Source organism: Acomys minous (assembly GCF_964271855.1).
Source record: "Acomys minous genome assembly, chromosome: 10".
NCBI classification, from domain to species: domain Eukaryota; kingdom Metazoa; phylum Chordata; class Mammalia; order Rodentia; family Muridae; genus Acomys; species Acomys minous.
The window spans coordinates 104167067-104185327 of record NC_140491.1 but is presented as its reverse complement, the minus strand read 5'-3'; the positions used below and the strand labels follow the sequence as shown (position 1 = coordinate 104185327).

Genomic DNA, 18261 nt, shown 5'->3' with positions numbered 1-18261 from the left:
AACAGTTTCAACAGCTGGTGAATTTCCAAGTTTGACTTGGGCTAACTGTGACTTCCTCTTGTTGCCTGTGCGTGCAATGTTTAGGACAGTACTTTTTATTCAGGTGGAGTCTCACGGAAAGTAGGTTTCCTTAAAGGGAACAAGCAGTGTAGCATTAACAACTTCTTTTTAGATAGTAAGTGGATGCGATATAGAATTCAGCTATGGGCTACAATTCAGATTTGGCACAAATGTAGATTTTTGTTGTTGCTGCTGTTGTTTTATTCTAAGACAGAGTCTCACTATGTAGTCCTGGCGGCCCTGGAACTCCCTATGTAGACCAGAGTATCTTTGCACCTACAGAGAGTTCTCTTAGCTGCTCCTCGAGTGCTAGAATTAAAGGCGCATGCCACTAGGTACAGAATTATTTATAATGCCAGTTCTCAGGTCCTTTATATCTATTACCTTTTAGTTTTATCTTCTCTTTTGTCTTCTTCCTGTTGTTCCCTCACTACCTCCCCATCTTCCCTCCTTCACAGTCTGCAAAATTGTTTTATTCAAGATATGATTTTTAAAAATTTAAGATGCACATCATGATGTTTTGAAATACAGAGTGAAATCATGGCTTAGCACATGCATCACCTGAATGTGCTCAGAGCACACTTCCAGGCATGGGAAGACTTGGACATTCTCCTAATCCCATTCAATTATAAAGGAGATAACCTGATGTCAGGCAGCAGATAATTTTTTTCCCCTTTGATCTCAAAAGTAGAGTGATTTGCTATCTCTGTGATATTTTTATTCCTTAAAAAAAAAAAAACTGGAAACAAGAGAGACTGTCTTGTAAACAGAGAGCCATAGGCTTATGTTTGTAGAAGCTGGTTGCTAGGCAACTGCTCCAGCACTAAGCTGCATGAGCAGCCCCAGTGCCAGTGTTCCATGGATCAAGGTGATGGATATTCTGTTTGATGTTTCCGGGCTTCAGATGAATGAAGTTGCACGAAAATCTCTGGTTACAAATGCTGTGATAGTTCTGCCCTTGTTAAGGTCTCTTACTGTGAAAGACTATAATTCAGTCAGGGGGAGATTTCTGCAGTCTCGACCTCTTAATTACAGATGGACTTTAGGACTGAGGGAGGACCACAAAGTCTCGTGATACAGTTATGAGGACATTGTAAAGACTATGGCATTGGAAACACAAGAGAAATATTACAAACTTGCCAGTGTATGCAAAGTAGATAAATTGCTGGACACACTAAAAACACTGAAACAGTCTCAACAAGAACTAGACAATTTGGAAATGGTTATTTTATTTTTTTTAGAACTATATAGTTATTGGTAGCTCAGACTTCTAAGCTTTCATGGTTGTGACTTTAAAGTATGCATATTACCAGCAATGTTCTACTGAGTCATATTTTTCTACTCTTACATATATCCTAAACATATACATGAATACCTTCATTATGTCAAAAGAGATCCTACAATATGGTTAGGGAGAAAGAATCAAATATTTACTCCTCCTCACATTTATTTGTTTGTTTGTTTAGTTAATGACTTTATACCCTTATCTAAGTCCCCTCCCTCTCTCCTCCCAGCCCCACCCTCCTACCCCCTCCCCAATCCACCCTGGTACACCACCAACTTGCAGAAGAGCTAAGCACATCCTCTCCCACTGAGGCCAGACAAAGCATCCCAGCTAAGGGAAAGTGGTCCAAAGAAAGGGAGGCAACAAAGTCAGAAACAGGACCTACTCCCATTGTTAGGGGACCCACATGATGACCAAATTGCACATCTGTTACACAGGTGTAGGGGGGTCCTAGGTCCAGCCCAAGCTTTCTCTTTGGCTGATGGTTCAGTCTCTGCGAGCTCACTCTGTAGGTCTTCCTGTGGTGTCCCTGCCCTCTCTGGCTTCCTCAATCCTTCCCCCCCCCCCCATTTTTCCATGTAACTTCCTGAGTTTGGACCATTGCTTGGCTGTGGGTCTCTGCATCTGTTCCCGTCAGCTACTGGATGAGGCTCCTGGGAGTCTATGGGGTTGATCCTAGCTGAGATTCCTAGTAGCAGGGCTATGCATGGAGCCTGACGTTGCCACATCCTGTAGCTAGGCAGGACTCCAGTGGAGGGAGGTGGGCAGCAACCCACTCATAAAACCTTTGGCCCAAAACGTAGGGATGAAGATGGAGCAGAGATTGAGGGATGGCAAACCAGTGACTGGCCCAACTTGAGACCCACCCCATGGGAGAGAGTCAACCCTTCACATTATTAATGATGCTGTGCTATGCTTGCAGACAGAAGCCTAGCAAAACTGTCTTCTGAGAGGTCTACTCTGATCTGAACCAGGAGATTCCACATTTTCTTTAGCTAAAATACTTATAAGCCTGAGGCCAAAACAGATTTCACTGGACAGGTAGATGAGGCTTGACTCCTAAGACAAACTCTTCTTTCCATGCTCTTGTCCCGCGGCTTTTGCAGTTTCTCCTCAAGACCTAAGTCTGGGCGGTGGTTGCGACTGAGAGAGAAAGAAGCAAGCTAAGAAGAATGGCATAGATTGACAGGGACAAGGTTACCAGGCAAGGATGAGCAAAGAAGTATTTGGACAGAATCCCAGTTGTGAGGAATCTATATTGGAGAATCTAGACCCTAGCAAGTTAGGGAGCTGGGCGTGATGGCTCATGCCTTTAATCCCAGCACCTGCGAGGCAGAGGCAGGTGGATCGCTGTGAGTTCGAGGCCAGCCTGGTCTACAAAGTGAGTCCAGGACAGCCAAGGCTACACAGAGAGACCCTGTCTCAGAAAAAAAAAAAAGCAAATGATAGAAAATTAGGGAAACAGAATAGCCATTTAGCCAGATCCAACACAAACAATTCATTATCTTTTTGTTTTATTATAAAAGCTAAAAAGCGTAGGGACTTGTTAATAATAAGGCTGATGTGTAGCTCAGTATTTATGTTTTAGAGGTGTATGCATGTTTAGCCCAAGGTTCAAGGCTCAAGGTTCAATTCCCAGCACCGGAAGAAAATAAATTATCTGAATCTCATAACCAAGAAAGGCTTACTCTGTTTTGCAGTTCATTTATACACTTAATAAAATATTTTGTACAATGTTACATTCTTTTCTCCATTTATTTTTTTAGATTTTTTTCCATATCAAAGTGTCATCTAAAACCTTGAATCTTAATAATAACCCATAATATAAATAATCAAAATTCATTGTTTCTGAGATATATGCTTCTTTTTATATTTAATGTGCTCAAAATGAAGTACATTTTACAAATTATAACATGTTATAGTACAAGTTATCACTTTCTGTAACATTAATGGTGCATCGGTGGTAACTTAGAGACTTAAGACAATACAGTGTATCTTTTTCCTTACTGTTGAAAATATAATTATGTTCAAAATTTTTTTAACCCATCAGTGTTATAATCCTTAGTGCATATTTTTATCCTTTCCTAGGGGGAAATTCATTAATAGAAAGTTATTCTATTTATGAGTAAAAAGATGTGAATATATTATTTTTATTTTCTATGTTGCTGGGAATTAAGCCAGGTCCTTGTGCATACTAGGCAAATTTTCTATCCCTAAGCTACAGTGGGAGCCAAACAGGGGAATTGTTAAAGTAGTTTAAGATACGTACATATTATAAAATTTCTGTCTTAGTATATATGAACTAGATAAACCCATAGGCAGATACAAACACTAACCTGTTCCAAAAAAAAAAAAAAAAAAGAAAGAAAGAAAATGAAAAAAAGAAAAAGAAAAGAAAAGGAAAGGAAACCCGAACAAACTTATTTAGTAACATGTAGTTGTTGAGAGCTCAGATTTAGTGTATAATATGACTGTGCCTTTTACTACATCTTGATAAACACCCTTTCAGTTAATTGGTTAATCCTCGGGGAAATTATTCTCTTATAACTGTAATTTTGTTCTAACCTGTATCAGTGTGTGTGTGTGTGTGTGTGTGTGTGTGTGTGTGTGTGTATGTGTATGTGTAAAATCCACCTACCATCTGTCTGCCTGCTTACATAAGATGAATGAGCAAGGACATGCAAAGGTAGCCGTGGAATCCCTGGTTTCATAATCTCTGAGTAAGGCGTTGGCTGCTCCTCGGTTGAGCCTGGCAGTGCTGTGTATGATGGAAAATGGCCTCAAGGGCCATTGCACATTTGTGTAGACGGCGTCCAGATCATTTACAGAACAAAGATTCCTCTAATTTCAGGGCTTGTGTAATTGATTGTGTGTTGGTGTGTTTGTAGCCGGCCTGGCTTGGACCCTTCACTTATAATGCTGAGATTTTGTTTTTCAGATCTAGGCGAGAACAGAACGTGTGCTGAACATATCTGTGAACAGAACTGTACCCAGCTAAGCAATGGGGGATTTATCTGCTCCTGTCGACCTGGCTTCAAGACTAGTACTTTGGACAAAAATTCCTGTCAAGGTAGAATATTGTTTCCTCCTGTTGTTATTTAGAGAACATTACATTTTTTAGGTTCTCCACCTATTGCCTTTTTATTAAACCACCGTGTCATTTCCTTAATGGGTTGACCTCCTGGTGTTGTCACTCAGGTACACAGTGTCAAATAATGAAGGTCTTGGTGGTAATGGTTGCCTACTGTACCAGCCCCGTGAAATAAAAGCACCAGAAATCACAAAGCTCAGTGTCATCATCCTAAGTCAGGACTCTCGTATTTATTACATACCTACTTAGGCGAGGCACAAGTGGGTGCTGTGGCATGAGTTCAGAAGGCAGCTCACCAAGGCTGCCAGAGATGGCTGCGGCTTTAGGTACCTTTTACATTGTACATTACTGTGTCTAACTCGTATGCCATACTCTAATACATTTTTTGGCAGTACTAGGGACAGAGCCTAGGGCATCATGCATCCCAGACAAGCAATCTACCACAAAGCTCTGGCCCCAGCCCTTCAGAGATGCTTTAAAGAATTCTTTCGGTTACTAAAGCAAACCAGTTGTTAGGTCATATCTGGGAAGTAATGCCATATATCGACCGTACAGATGTTTTTGGCCAGCAAACGTTTGCCTTCCTGTTGTGTGAAGTTAGGCAGCTTCAGTTCAAATGGCCCTGTGTCCACCGCTGACCAGCGTGCGGGCTTTAGGGTTCAGTCATTGTTCACGGAAGTCTCCCTTTTATTGTGGAACGTGTCTTCGGCGTGTTTTGGTCTCCTTGCTAATGTTTTCATGCGCACTGTGCTTGGCCCTCGCTGCTCGTGAGCTCTAGTTCCGGCTGGGCCAGAATGTGTGTTCCACCCTTGCTTTTTATTTTGCCTGCAGACATCGATGAATGTGAGCAGTTTGGCATCTGCCCCCAGGGCTGTCGAAACAGCAAAGGAAGTTACGAGTGTTTCTGTGCCGACGGCTTCAAGTCTATGAGCACCCATTATGGAGAACAGTGTGCGGCTGATGGTACGTTGGGTTCCTATTTGGAACAAGTCACTTCTAGGGGACGTAAATACTGTAAGAGTATGAGGTACCAGGAAATTTATCTTCCACTCTTCATAGTCTCAGCTACTTCTTTAATACTGTCTCTTCTCTCTCTCTCTCTCTCTCTCTCTCTCTCTCTCTCTCTCTCTCTCTTCCTCTGCCAACTTAAAACTCCAACCCCTAGCAAGTAGCTACCAATAAAAGCCAGGTGTTAGTTATTATTCTGAATTTAGCCTCTTCTATACCTGGACAAAAACATCTAAAAGGGAGCAGATTTAGGAGACATAAACACAGCTTACAGCCGGATATAACAAACTGATGAGGCCTTAGCTCCCAGTCCAGTGGGACCTAACATTTGAAGCCACATAATGCAAGGTGAGCCAAAAACACGTACAACCAGGAGGCAAACTCAGAAGTATTTCTCTGCTATTGTTTATGAACTGCTGGCCAGAGACAGAAAAGCTGGTACATTCAAAACACCAATCATTAGGTTTACATTTTAGGCTAAAGCCTATAGCTAAGAACCCAGGTAAATAAAAAACTGTATGAATACAAGATAAGAGAGAGAGAGAGAGAGAGGGAGGGAGACAGACAGACAGACAGACAGACACACACACACACACACACACACACACACACACACACACACAAAGACAGAGACAGAGACAGAGACAGAGACAGAGACAGAGAGAGAGAGTGTCAGAAGCATTGCAAAGGTCAGAGATCTGCTCTAAATCAACATGTCCTAGTAAAAGTATGTGGCTTTATTTAGGATTTCAAATTGGTGCTAGGGTATAAGAAACTTACTGAGAAAATAGTTTGTTAAAGTGCCCAAAGGTCTACCCAACACATAGTATAAGTTGAGTGTTTAAGGTCTGTGTTTGACTAGATTATCTAAGTATTTTATCCTCCAAACAATTTTAGAGTGAATCAAAACTAGCGTGAAGGCATTTGAACAGCTGGTCCTGCAATTAAGCAGAAAATTTTAAAATGTTTAAGTCTTTCAACTAAGAGGCTAGTTGAAATGAATTAGAAAATTTATATTATAAAACATAATGTCAAGTCTGAGGAAATATATAAAATGAGCTTTTTAAAAAGTCATTTACATTTCATTTGATTGCCAGTTTGAGAGTAAATTTAAAATTTAAATTCTAGAGTAGTATTTTGGCATGAGCCATCATTGAAACAAAACAAAACAAAACAAAACAAAACAAAAACAAAAACAAAACCCCCAAAATTCAAGAACAAGCTGGCTTACTTCTCATTAGCTAGCAGTTACATAGGGCTGTGGGGTTAATTATCTGTTAAGACAATCACAAAACCTGTCAGGCTAGAGTGAGGGCTGATAGCTCCCTAAGAGGCTCTCAGCAGAGCTGTGAAAAATGTTTTTCTTCCATGAGATTGGATGTCTACATTCTTGTCAGTGGACGAGAGAAAGACTTGAGGTAAAAAATTAAGGCTCTTTGTAGTGGTTGCAGTCTTGTCTAAACTGCCGTTGGGGCTGAAAACAAATAAATAAATTAGTTAACGGAAGGGGGAGGGGGGGGAAAAGAACTGATGCTTACAGCCATAGATTTTGGCTCTCAGGATACTCAGCTTTGATCAGATTACTCTAGAACTATCTCCTGCCTCTCCCTCCTCTCTCTTATGCCTGTCTGCCAGGGAGATACCTACAGTGCATTTAGTACCCACGCTACTTCTTAACCGGTCAAGCGGAGTTCAGGTAGACAAAAGCCACCGCCCTTTGTCCGTTTACAGGAAGCCCTCCTCTGTTGCTTCTGCCCGAGAATGTCCGAATCCGGAAGTACAACATCTCGTCGGAGAAGTTCTCAGAGTACCTAGAAGAGCAGGAGCATATTCAAACTATTGACTATGACTGGGATCCGGAGGGCATGGACCTCAGTGAGTATGGAATGTGCACGCTGGTCGCGGTGGTGCACGCTGGTCACTGTGGTGGTGCATTCCAGTTACTGTGGTGCACGCTGGTCGCCCTGTCGATGCTCTTGATTTCTAGATGGCGAATCCGTGGGGAAACCTCATTTTGTATCGAGTGCATTTTTGTTGCCTGAAGGAAGTGGAGGCTCCTGTTTGTCCAGCAAGTCTCTGGGTTTTTCCCTGTGGACTAAGCTTTTCCTGATTTCCCACAGGAGCTTCTCCCCACATCTCCTTGTATTTTTAATATCCCCTTGTCTTTGCTCACACAGCTGCCCTTCCTTTCTACCACAGCATAGTGGCAGACTTCTGAGCACCAGTGTCACCTCTGTGACATCCTGGCAGAGTTCCATGAATGCCTGCTATGAGGCGACAGCATTTAATACATGCTTCTAGTCACGTGTTGCATTGACTTTTGCAGCCAGTTGTTCCCGTGACATCTCCTTACCTTCTAATTGTGTGTCCTTTGGAGAGTGAACCTAATTTGTCTCTACATTCCCAACTTCTGACATCTACCACAGGCATCTACTACAGTAGTAGGTGGTGGGCACTAAAAGATCTTAGTCAGATGAAGGAAAAGGTGAACAATGACTGTCATTGAGCACGAGACACATTCATCTTCTGTCCTTACACCCTATGCCCAATTTTCTACATCTATGACATTTAACAAGAAATTGTTAAAATTCTTTAGATCTCATTTTTTTTTAAACTGTAAAGTATTAGTAATAATCTTGTTCATATCTACCTGAGAGGTTTCTTTGGAAGGATGAATGTGACAAAACACGTGAAAAGTTTGTGATCTATTAATAATGATGGCAATTTAAATTTTATTACAGTATTTTCACATTTATTTATGCAATGAAATATTTTCCTCTTCTTCCTCGTCTTCTCCCTCCTCATCTTCCTCCTCCTCCTGGTTTGTTTTTGAGACAGGGTTTCTCTCTGTGTAGCCTTGGCTGTCCTGGAACCCAACCAGGCTGCCCTGGTACTCACAGAGATCCTCCTCCCTCTGCCTCCCAAGTGCTGGGATTAAAGGTGTGCGCCACCACCTCCTGGCTAATGTTTTTCTTTTCAACTGTAAGTTTATTCCAAGAAGGATACCTGTTTAGGAAAGAAGTCTATGCCAAATATGTTCTAAAATTCAGTCTTAATTTTCGTGTGATCAGATAAGCCCCAGTGCTTAGGGGGCTAAGTTAAAAGCCTCTGGAACCACTACATAGCAGGACATGGTTGTGGGTGGGGGTCACATAATCTTTGTATGTTATATGCACCCATTGAACAACTTCTATCTTTTATTGTCATAGCAAAGGACTTCTCACCTATGTGACCTTTTAAATTATCACAATGAGTATGATTTCACTTTCTCTATACTTTCTATTTTGGAAACTAGACTCTTAGCTAAGCTAGCTTAAAGAATTATCCTCCGATAGAGATGATTAAGAAAATATCACTAAGTTATAAGTTGAGCCTTCCTAGTTGGCAGTTCAAGTGTGTATTGAGGTTTGATGTGAGGGAATTAACTGTATCATGAAGGTGAGGAGGTAGAGATTGGTAACTGACTCTATTTGATCCAAGCCCCACTCTTACTGTGCATTCCTCTCCAGGCGTTGTGTATTACACGGTGCTGGGACAGGGCTCGGAATTTGGTGCTATCAAACGTGCCTACATTCCTGACTTTGAATCTGGTAGCAATAATCCCATACGTGAAGTTGACCTGGGCCTGAAATACATAATGCAACCAGATGGATTAGCAGTGGACTGGGTTGGAAGGTAAATATGCCGTTCTTCTCTCTTGCCCCTTTCATTTCCACGAAGGAGTGCTGCGTTGCTTCATCATGGTGCATGCGCTATAATGGTGAACCCCCCCCCCCCTCTGCACCTAGCATAGCTCCACCATGCCTGGGCCTGCTCTGGCCACAGCAATCATCCCTGCTTGCCTCTGTCTGCAATAGAAGCCTTGTCCTTCTCTGTGTTCACAGAGAGTTTGGGAAAGCACCCGGGTCAAGATTCTGTGTTCTGTAGTCCAAGGCTAACTTTGAGTAGAGCAGCGTTGTTCACTGGGGGGAATTCTCTGAGTCTATCACTTGAAATTAAACATCACTCCCTGGTAAATAGTTGGGAAAAGGAACAGTCCAGAGTTCTTAGCTGGCTGGTACCAACTGGAACGTTAATAGAGTCTTTGTCCTTGTTTTGTTCTGTTGGACTGTCTAGAACCCTCTGGCTCACAGATTGGATGACCTCTAACTTAGAACCATCTGTAGAATCTTGCTCATACTGATGCCTGATATATAACTTGGTATGACAGTGTTACCCATAATGCCTTTTTCTAGGAAGGGGCTTGCCCTGGCCAGGTACTGGTAGGAGAGTGTCTTGTCCTTGAAAATGAAGTAAGAGTGGGGTTCCTCGGTGGCTCCTTACTCACCTGGAGAATGGAGTCATTTGAAGTACAAATCCATTTCCCTTTTAACAGTCTTGTCACGGGAGACTTGAACATCTCCGAAGAAGTTAACTGGGTCCCCAAGGTGCTTGCAGGCTAACAGTCAGGAAGCAGGACCTTAGAGAACCATTACAAAAACTCTAGATGTTACTGCGCCTCTGCGAGTCAGTGGTAGCATTCCCCTCATCTGAAGTTTCACCTCTTTCTGAGCCTTAATGGATGAAGGAATTAAGAAACTGCAGGAGTTCTTTCCGCTTGGAGAGTAAGCCTGCAGCCTTAGACATGGAAATAGGGGAAGGCTAGCCTTGCTGATTTTTTATTTTGAAATGCTATTTTCTCTCCTCTTTGGGGCTGATGCCCAATTCCTCTTGATTACAGTTGGGCTCTTTGCCAAGGGAGAAGAGACTCATGGGCAGTAAGAATGAAAAGCCACAGGCTTTAATCTGCCTGTGGAAGCATGTGACTCATAAAATTTGAGACGTGAGGCCAATCTCCATGCTGTATCCATTGCAAGCACAGATCTGTGTATTTTACAGGCATTTGAGTGTTTGTTGCACTGGCCGAACTTACAAACTGACTTTTCTCATGTTCACATTTCTTTTTAAATGATTGGTCCAGGGTTTTCTAATATTTAACTCTGTTCCTCTACATTCAGGCATATTTACTGGTCAGATGCGAAGAGCCAACGGATTGAGGTGGCTACGCTTGATGGAAGGTATCGGAAGTGGCTGATTACCACCCAGTTGGATCAGCCGGCTGCCATTGTTGTGAATCCTAAGCTAGGGTGAGTGTTTGAAGGTTGCTCTAGTCAATATAGAGTTCTTAGGAGAAATTCCACTCTGGGATATACATGAGGATCCATCTGCTTACGTGCACCCTTTTCTGAACTTCCATTTGGATGCATTAAAAAGTATCTTGCTGATTGAAACTCACGCGGCAATTTGGTTATATTTCACTGGCCATAGAAATTAATTTCCAAAGTGTGAGAAATACATAAAAGACATGTTCATATATATAAAATGTTGCTTACTTATAGAAATACTGCCATTGGTAGTTGACCTCACTGTGAGAACTAGTTTGGTCTTTTCCTCTTGATCTTTGACATTTAAGTGGCTATATAGCATTAATGTAGAGGTATCTAAATTCTTCCTTATTTTGAGTAGACCCAAGTATTTCCTCTATTTAGACAGGACCAGTGTCCTGCATTTGTATTTGAAACACTATGAGTTATTGTTACTTTGATTCTGCTGTCTTCCATACGTGAACTCTTGGCCCTTGGACACTCAGCAGTGATGCTTAAAATGTGACTCTGTCTGGAGATCTAACTCCTAATGTGGACTTGACCTCAGCATCAACCTTTGCTTCTTGGGTATAACATATATTGAAAGTAAAGAGGCATCTTCACAGAGAGACTATTACGCATACAGGAAAACTGTTGTTTGCACCACGGCTAATGTTTCCTGTGCCACTGAACTAGGGACACACCACTAGATGAACTGCTTCAGCCAGGAACTTTTCTGTTACAGGCTTATGTTCTGGACTGACCAGGGAAAACAGCCTAAAATCGAGTCTGCCTGGATGAACGGGGAACATCGCAGTGTCCTGGTGTCCGAGGACCTTGGCTGGCCAAATGGCCTTTCCATAGATTATCTGAATGATGACCGAATCTATTGGAGTGACTCCAAAGAAGATGTTATTGAAAGCATAAAATATGATGGGACTGACAGGAGACTCATCATAAATGAAGGTTAGGAATGAGTTAAAATTTATGTTTTAATAATTGTCGAACATACTTTCAGTCTTAGGATATGATTTTACGTAATTCTTCAGATTTGTTCCCAGCGATGCCCAGCTGGGAACTAATTCAGATCAGATAATGGAAGAAGACTTCTGTTAGGCCCCTCTGAGACTGTGTCTTCCATATGTTGCTATGTGTGTTCTTACTAATATACATCTAACTGCTTCTAGACTCATTCATTTTCCATGTGCTAGCCTGCGCTTATGCTCAGCTAAAAGCATATAGAAGGAAAGGAGTATTTTGTTTTATTATTCAAAGTCCAAAACAGAGCTCTAACAATCCAGTGGATACTACATTTCTCAGTATGGCCAGTATGGTCTTACCTTCAAGGTGAGAGATGGAGAGGGTCTTAGTTCATCAAATTGTTTTTAAGAAAATGGAACAAAATCAGCAGCGTAAGTCAGACCACTTTATACTGATCCAGTTGAATTTTATCTTGAACTCTCCATGTAGTGCTTTCAGAAAGTCTACCCAAATAGGCTGGATATTACTTTGAGCTAAATAACAACAGGCATAGTAGTCCTGGGTATTGGGTCTCATGAACTCCGTGTTGTTTCTCCACTATTGTTAAACAGCAATGAAGCCATTCAGTCTGGACATCTTTGAAGACCAGCTCTACTGGGTAGCTAAGGAAAAGGGAGAAGTGTGGAAACAAAACAAGTTTGGAAAAGGAAACAAAGAGAAAGTCCTGGTGGTGAACCCTTGGCTCACTCAAGTTCGAATCTTTCATCAACTGAGATACAATAAGTCAGGTACTAAGCCGTCTCGGGACAAGATGTTCCTTGTGAACCGGACCCTGTCTTTGGGAATGATGGCTAGAGTGTTAGTGGGTGACAACGGTCATGGTGAGGAGTGGGTGTGGGCGGGTGCTGTAAGCAGCGTTCGTGTAGAATGAGACCACTGTAGGCCGAATGAAATTATATAAATCATGAACAGAAAAAAAAATCATTTGAACTGTTTCAGTCCTTGTTTGGCATTAGGGAGATAGCCTTTTAGGCCCTAGGATCTAAAGCAGATACGAATGTCTCATGGATGCTAGTAACCGTGTCCATTCTTAAAACGGCAAAACCAGGTACTTGACCTTGTGAACCCCAGCATAAAATGTCAATACTTTCTTATTTCCATATCACTCAGTCCCGTTACCTAGGTTACTTGTATTCTCGATCATGTCTCAGCATTGTGAGGAGAAAGAGAAAGGGTATTTTTGAAATGAGGAAGGAAGCTATTAGCCTTTACCAAGTTACCCAATACTAGATTCTCCCTTTAGTCTTAACGTGATATCTGCTATGTCTCATCTCAAATGAGGAAACTGAGTCAGAGACATGGAACAACTTGTCATACAAATAATGGGATGCCTTTAAGCTTAATTCTACCCAATCCGAAGCTCAGGTTTTCCCCACTGGTTTAGTGGTCTATATCCTAGCTCTGGCTGAATTCTGCTGTAGGCTCAGATAATTCATTTTCATCCAATTCATATTTCTGAATCAAGCACAGAGATCATCAATTCCCTGGGCCCTGTATTAGTCTTGGGGAATTACAGCTAGGAGCTGAGACTCCCAGGGGCTCACACTGGTGGTAAATGTGTGTTCTCAGAGGTAACTTCCTTGAGTGGCTTCTGGTGATTGGCTTTTTCCCAGTTTGTCACCTGGACACTCAAGACAATAGTTCTGTGTCTTGAGTGACCTTGTGACTTTCATGACCTGGTGACCTGGCTCACAGAAAAACAAAGCCTGGTACTGTCCTTCAGTCAGCTGATGCTCGCTCTGGCTCCCTGTTGGGGAAATGCTGACTGAGAGGAAGGCCTGGGATTCCTACCACATCCCAAGTGTTCTAGATTCACTCTGGAGCAGCAGTTTTAGCATGTATCAGACTGGCAGACCTTGGTGCACCCCACCTGTGGGTGTTTGAAGTTCTCAGTCAGCGTGGATTCTGGTGGTTCAGGGAAATGTGAATCCAGTTCCCCAGCCCTTTGTTACTCTGTACAGACTGAGGACCGATGGCATCAGATATGGACTGGTTACAATGCAGGCACTTAGACTTTACCCCAACTTCTGAAGCAGAATCTGAATTTACAAAGATTTAATATCACATTAAAAGTTGAAGAACTCTACTCTAAAAAAACTGACAAAATAGGCAATGGAGCAAATTTTGGATCTTATTGCTTGATATCGATGTCTCAGCTACGATTGTATTTTGGGTAGTGGAAAATAGGGACCACGGAATGTTAGTCTGAGAAAGGATCCAGGGACCGCGAATCTAATTTAACCCTTGGATGCTTCACAAATCATGTAGAAGGATGTTTCAGAAGATTCTGGCGTTACATGAAGACTTTTTAAAACGGTACTAGATGGGCTCCATCCCAACTTAATATTTTCAGTGGCTCCCTGTTAATCAGTTAAGTTCCCTTTGTTTTGCAAACAAGGAAACTAAAGCCCACAGCAAAATTCTTCCCAGAAGGTTTTGTAGAAAGCTCATCTGCATGCTTTTAATCCCAGCACTTGGGAGGCAGAGGCAGGTGGATCACTGTGAGTTCTAGGCCAGCCTGATCTACAAACTGAGTCCAAGACAGCCAAGATAACACAAAGAAACTCTGTCTCAGGGCTGGGGTTGGGGGTGGGGTTGGGGTGAGGGGGTGGGGAGGGGGGGAGGAAGAAAGAAGGAAAGAAAGAAAAGAAAGAAAGCTAGCTCATCCAGGATGGGCTTTGGATAGACTCGATATTATGACCCACCCAGATTTGGGCAATGACAAGACTTGGGATCCATTGGTCTTTTGAGCCCTTTAAAAATTGCTTAGCACCAGCAGATGTTAAGATTGTTATGAAATATAATGCGGCAGCATGGGGCGGAGGGTACCTTTGGCGGCCTGAGCCAAGGTGTGCCTCTGAGAAATTACATCATGAGCTAGTCCTGGTTTATTTACTGGGGAAGAAGAGTGAGTGAGGCCCTGAGGAAAAGGTATTGAAAGAGAGCTGGGGTGAGGGATGGATCCTTGGTGGCAGCATCAGGTCATGATCCCTGGGAGTTGCTAGGTCCTTGAGAGTAGGCTAGTGGAAATGCCCATACGCCAACAAAGATAAGCAAGCGTGAACCAAGCAGATACTCACCTTCCAACAATAGAGATGAGTATGACAATAGTGGAGACTGTGAATCGGCACCGAGATCCGACAGGATGACTATGCCACTTTGATGGGTTTGCACAGATGGTAGTGTAGGTGTGTGTGGGTATCCAGGTCACACGTTGCCTAGAGATACTGGCTGCTGCTTGGGTTTTACCAATGCCGGGCAGAGCCACACCAGTTAGTAGGCATACTTTGGTTGGCGGTACTCAGTCTCCTGTCAGGACCTAACTCCATTTTCATCTATTTCCCAGTGTCCAACCCTTGCAAGCAGGTCTGTAGCCACCTCTGCCTGCTGAGACCTGGCGGATACAGCTGCGCCTGTCCTCAAGGCTCCACCTTCTTAATGGGAAGCACCGTCCAGTGTGATGCAGGTGAGAATACTCAGTGCCTGGGCCGCCTTGGGGCCTTCAGTAGCTCGGAAGATCCTATGTCTTGCGATGGCTGTGAATTCGAGTTGGGAGTAACTAGAAGAAGGGACGAGGGAAGCGTGGGAAGAGCTGGGTGAGACGCTCAGGGTGGCGGGGGTGGGGCAACATAAGCGCATCAGTGATAGCAGCCATTGTATATAGGGCCTTGATGTGGTACGCTGTTACTTATCAGTTAGTTCACTATGTACCAGAGACAGTAGAAGTGAGTAAGGTTGACAAACCCCTCTCCCTGAGCTCACTTGCTAGTAAGACAAGAGACCAAGAGGCCTATGAATACTAGCAGGACAGGCTCTGAAAGCCTAACGGAAGGGAGTGGAACAGGGCCGTAGGGCACAGGGGTGGCTTGGCTAACCTGTCAGGTAAAGGGAACATTGAGTAGGAACCTACAGAGCCCAGAGAGTCGACAAACTCCTCAAATGAAACACATGCGTGATACATGTCCATGCAGGGAGTATGCTAGGGCTGAGCCAGAGTGTAATCCTGTAACCCAGAGGTGGGTCCTTATAAGAGAAGGAGCTCTCTGGCTAGCTGTCCCTCAGGCACTTGTGCACCTGTGTCTGTCTGTCTGTCTGTCTGTCTGTCTGTCTGTCTGTCTGCCTCTTGCCTTATCCTATGCTGATGCCTCTGGCTTCAAGCTGTGTCTAAAGTAAACTCTTGGTTTTAATGGCTCCCAGAAGAGAATCTGGAGGATTTCAGGGGACAGAATATATGCTCTGGATTTAGGAGCGCCTCATTGTTTATGGGGTGGGGTGGGGTGGGGTATAGGGGGTGCTATAAATGTTTATCATTCCTCAAGACCTTATCAGTGTTTAGGAAGTTCATGTGCCTTAGGGAGCTGGTGATTATCTGGCAGGGAGACTTGCCCATTGGCCTGGCCTTCCCCGTACCCTGCCTCAGTCCCGGGCAGGTTTTGCATGGTGCCATGCTCTGCTGCCCTGTGGCTGACTAACCCATGCATGGCTTTTCCTTTCTGCAGCCAGTGAACTTCCCGTCACCCTGCCTCCCCCATGCAGGTGCATGCACGGAGGAAGTTGCTATTTTGATGAGAATGACTTTCCCAAGTGCAAGTAAGTCTGATTCTTGACGTCCCAGCTATAGGGCCTTGACTCTTATGGGGACCTAATACAGCTGGGAAAGCGAGTACAAGAATCTTGCCCAACTTAGCATTTTTATGTCTAACCAGCTTTTGCTATTTTTATGGGAGGGGATGTCCTCTGGAGGTCAGGCAGTGTTTCCCAAACCGTAGCTGCTATAAGCCTTGCCTGGAGGGTTGGCTCAATGCCTGTGTGCATTCTCAGGGATAACAACTCCTGGGAATGCCACAGACACGTGCAAGAGTGAGGAGAGATAGCAGTATGTCCTGCCCCTCCCCCCCATGCCACCTCACACCTGGGAAGATGGCTTCGGGGTATGGGAGAACAATTGAGCGGAGAGATGCTTTAATAAAAGGCTTATGACAAGCAGACTAGGCAAAGTCTAGAGTAAAGAAGCTTCCTGGAAAACTTTCATCCTGGAGCAAGACGAATTGTCTCTTCCTCAAAAGCTGTTGGGGAGCGGGGGTGGGGGTGGGGGAGAGAAACAGAGCAGGGCCTCTGTGCCTATACTCTATCTGTAAGGAAGAAATGCATGGAGCAGAGAAGAGGCCAGTAGGCTTGTTTCACGAGGCTGACCGCATAGACACTACTATACCATTAGCGAATTTTCTAGACTCAGTGTTCTTAGGTTGGCAGGGCAAGCAGATGTGACGTAGGCTGCAGTGCCTGTTCCTCATGCCTCTCGCTGGGTCAGGGCTTTCTCCGCCTCCATGCGTGCAGCATCAGGCTAAGCCTCTAAGAAGGCAACTTTTCCTGTTCCTCATGCCTCTCGCTGGGTCAGGGCTTTCTCCGCCTCCATGCATGCAGCATCAGGCTAGCCTAAGAAGGCAACTGAGTCTCCTTTTGCTTCCAGGTGTTCTAGTGGCTACAACGGAGAACACTGTGAGGTTGGGCTCTCGAGAGGCATCCCTCCAGGGACAAGTAAGTGTCAGGAGTAGGGGGTGGCCCGCAACAGTCACAGCCCTCCATCTGTTTGTTTGTTTTGTTTTTTAAGCCAGCCTTAGAAGACCCAATGGCTGTAAGCCCCTCCCGGCCTTTCCTTGGCATGGTCCTGACACTGACTTTCTCTCTGCTTCTTCCCTCTGCAGCAATGGCTGTGCTGTTGACATTCCTGATGGTCGTCATTGTTGGAGCTCTGCTCCTTGTTGGGTTTTTCCACTATAGGAAAACTGGTTCCCTTTTGCCTACTCTGCCCAAGCTGCCAAGGTCAGTTTCATTAGGAGGCATGTAATAAACCTGTTTGAATGTGACCATGTATACGATTAATTTTTGTTTTTTAAAAAAGGATGGCTTACATGTTTCTGTGAGTTCAGGGCAGTCTTTGCTTTACGAGGCAGATTCCCTCTCTGCCTGTGCCCACCAGTGCAGCTCGGTTGGCCTTCATCTTACTATGGGAACACAAGTGTGAGCCACCGTGCCCCACAGTCGTGATGACTGAGAGCAGTCACTGTCACTCACAACTTCTTCATGCAGTTTCCCCCTGAAGCCTGTGTAACAGACCATATTTGATTATGCAGGGCAGGCTAGAGCAGAGATGGCTGTGTGTTGGGTGCGGCTTTTACTGGTGACTCCTATTTCTTGTTCTGATCTTGTGTTGGGGAGCGTGCTTTCATGTGTTCGGGTAGAGAAGGGACCTGGCTACTGTATCCAACATGTGACCTGGGGTGAGGAGAATCCTCACATTGAAGGTTCAGTAACATAGGAGGAAGGTAATCCTCGCAAAATAATAATAATAATAATAATAATAATAATAATAATAATAATAATAATAATAACAACAACAACAACAACAACAACACATTGTTCTCCTTCATTCCAGCTTAAGCAGCCTTGCCAAACCCTCTGAAAATGGAAACGGGGTGACTTTCAGGTCAGGGGCTGACGTTAACATGGACATCGGTGTGTCTCCTTTTGGCCCTGAGACAGTCATCGACAGATCCATGGCAATGGTGAGTGCAGCCTTCGTGGGATTATTTGAAGGTTTTCATTTACACTAATTGATGGAATAACTAGTCTTGGGCCTACTACAACTGAAC

At 43.8% G+C, this 18261-nt stretch overlaps 1 protein-coding gene across 2 annotated transcripts in view; it reads left to right on the top strand.

The window, feature by feature from the left end:
- The window catches only part of LRP2 (LDL receptor related protein 2), a 161160-nt gene that overhangs the window by 137088 nt on the left and 5811 nt on the right, over positions 1–18261 (top strand). For both annotated transcript variants that reach the window (XM_084800290.1, XM_084800289.1), the window contains exons 64-75: positions 4284–4415; positions 5268–5399; positions 7176–7319; positions 8954–9119; positions 10442–10570; positions 11313–11533; positions 12160–12336; positions 14955–15074; positions 16108–16198; positions 17079–17146; positions 17314–17431; positions 18045–18174. In XM_084800290.1, the coding sequence (XP_084656416.1) occupies positions 4284–4415; positions 5268–5399; positions 7176–7319; positions 8954–9119; positions 10442–10570; positions 11313–11533; positions 12160–12336; positions 14955–15074; positions 16108–16198; positions 17079–17146; positions 17314–17431; positions 18045–18174 (1628 nt within the window). The remainder of the gene's footprint in view (positions 1–4283; positions 4416–5267; positions 5400–7175; positions 7320–8953; positions 9120–10441; positions 10571–11312; positions 11534–12159; positions 12337–14954; positions 15075–16107; positions 16199–17078; positions 17147–17313; positions 17432–18044; positions 18175–18261) is intronic.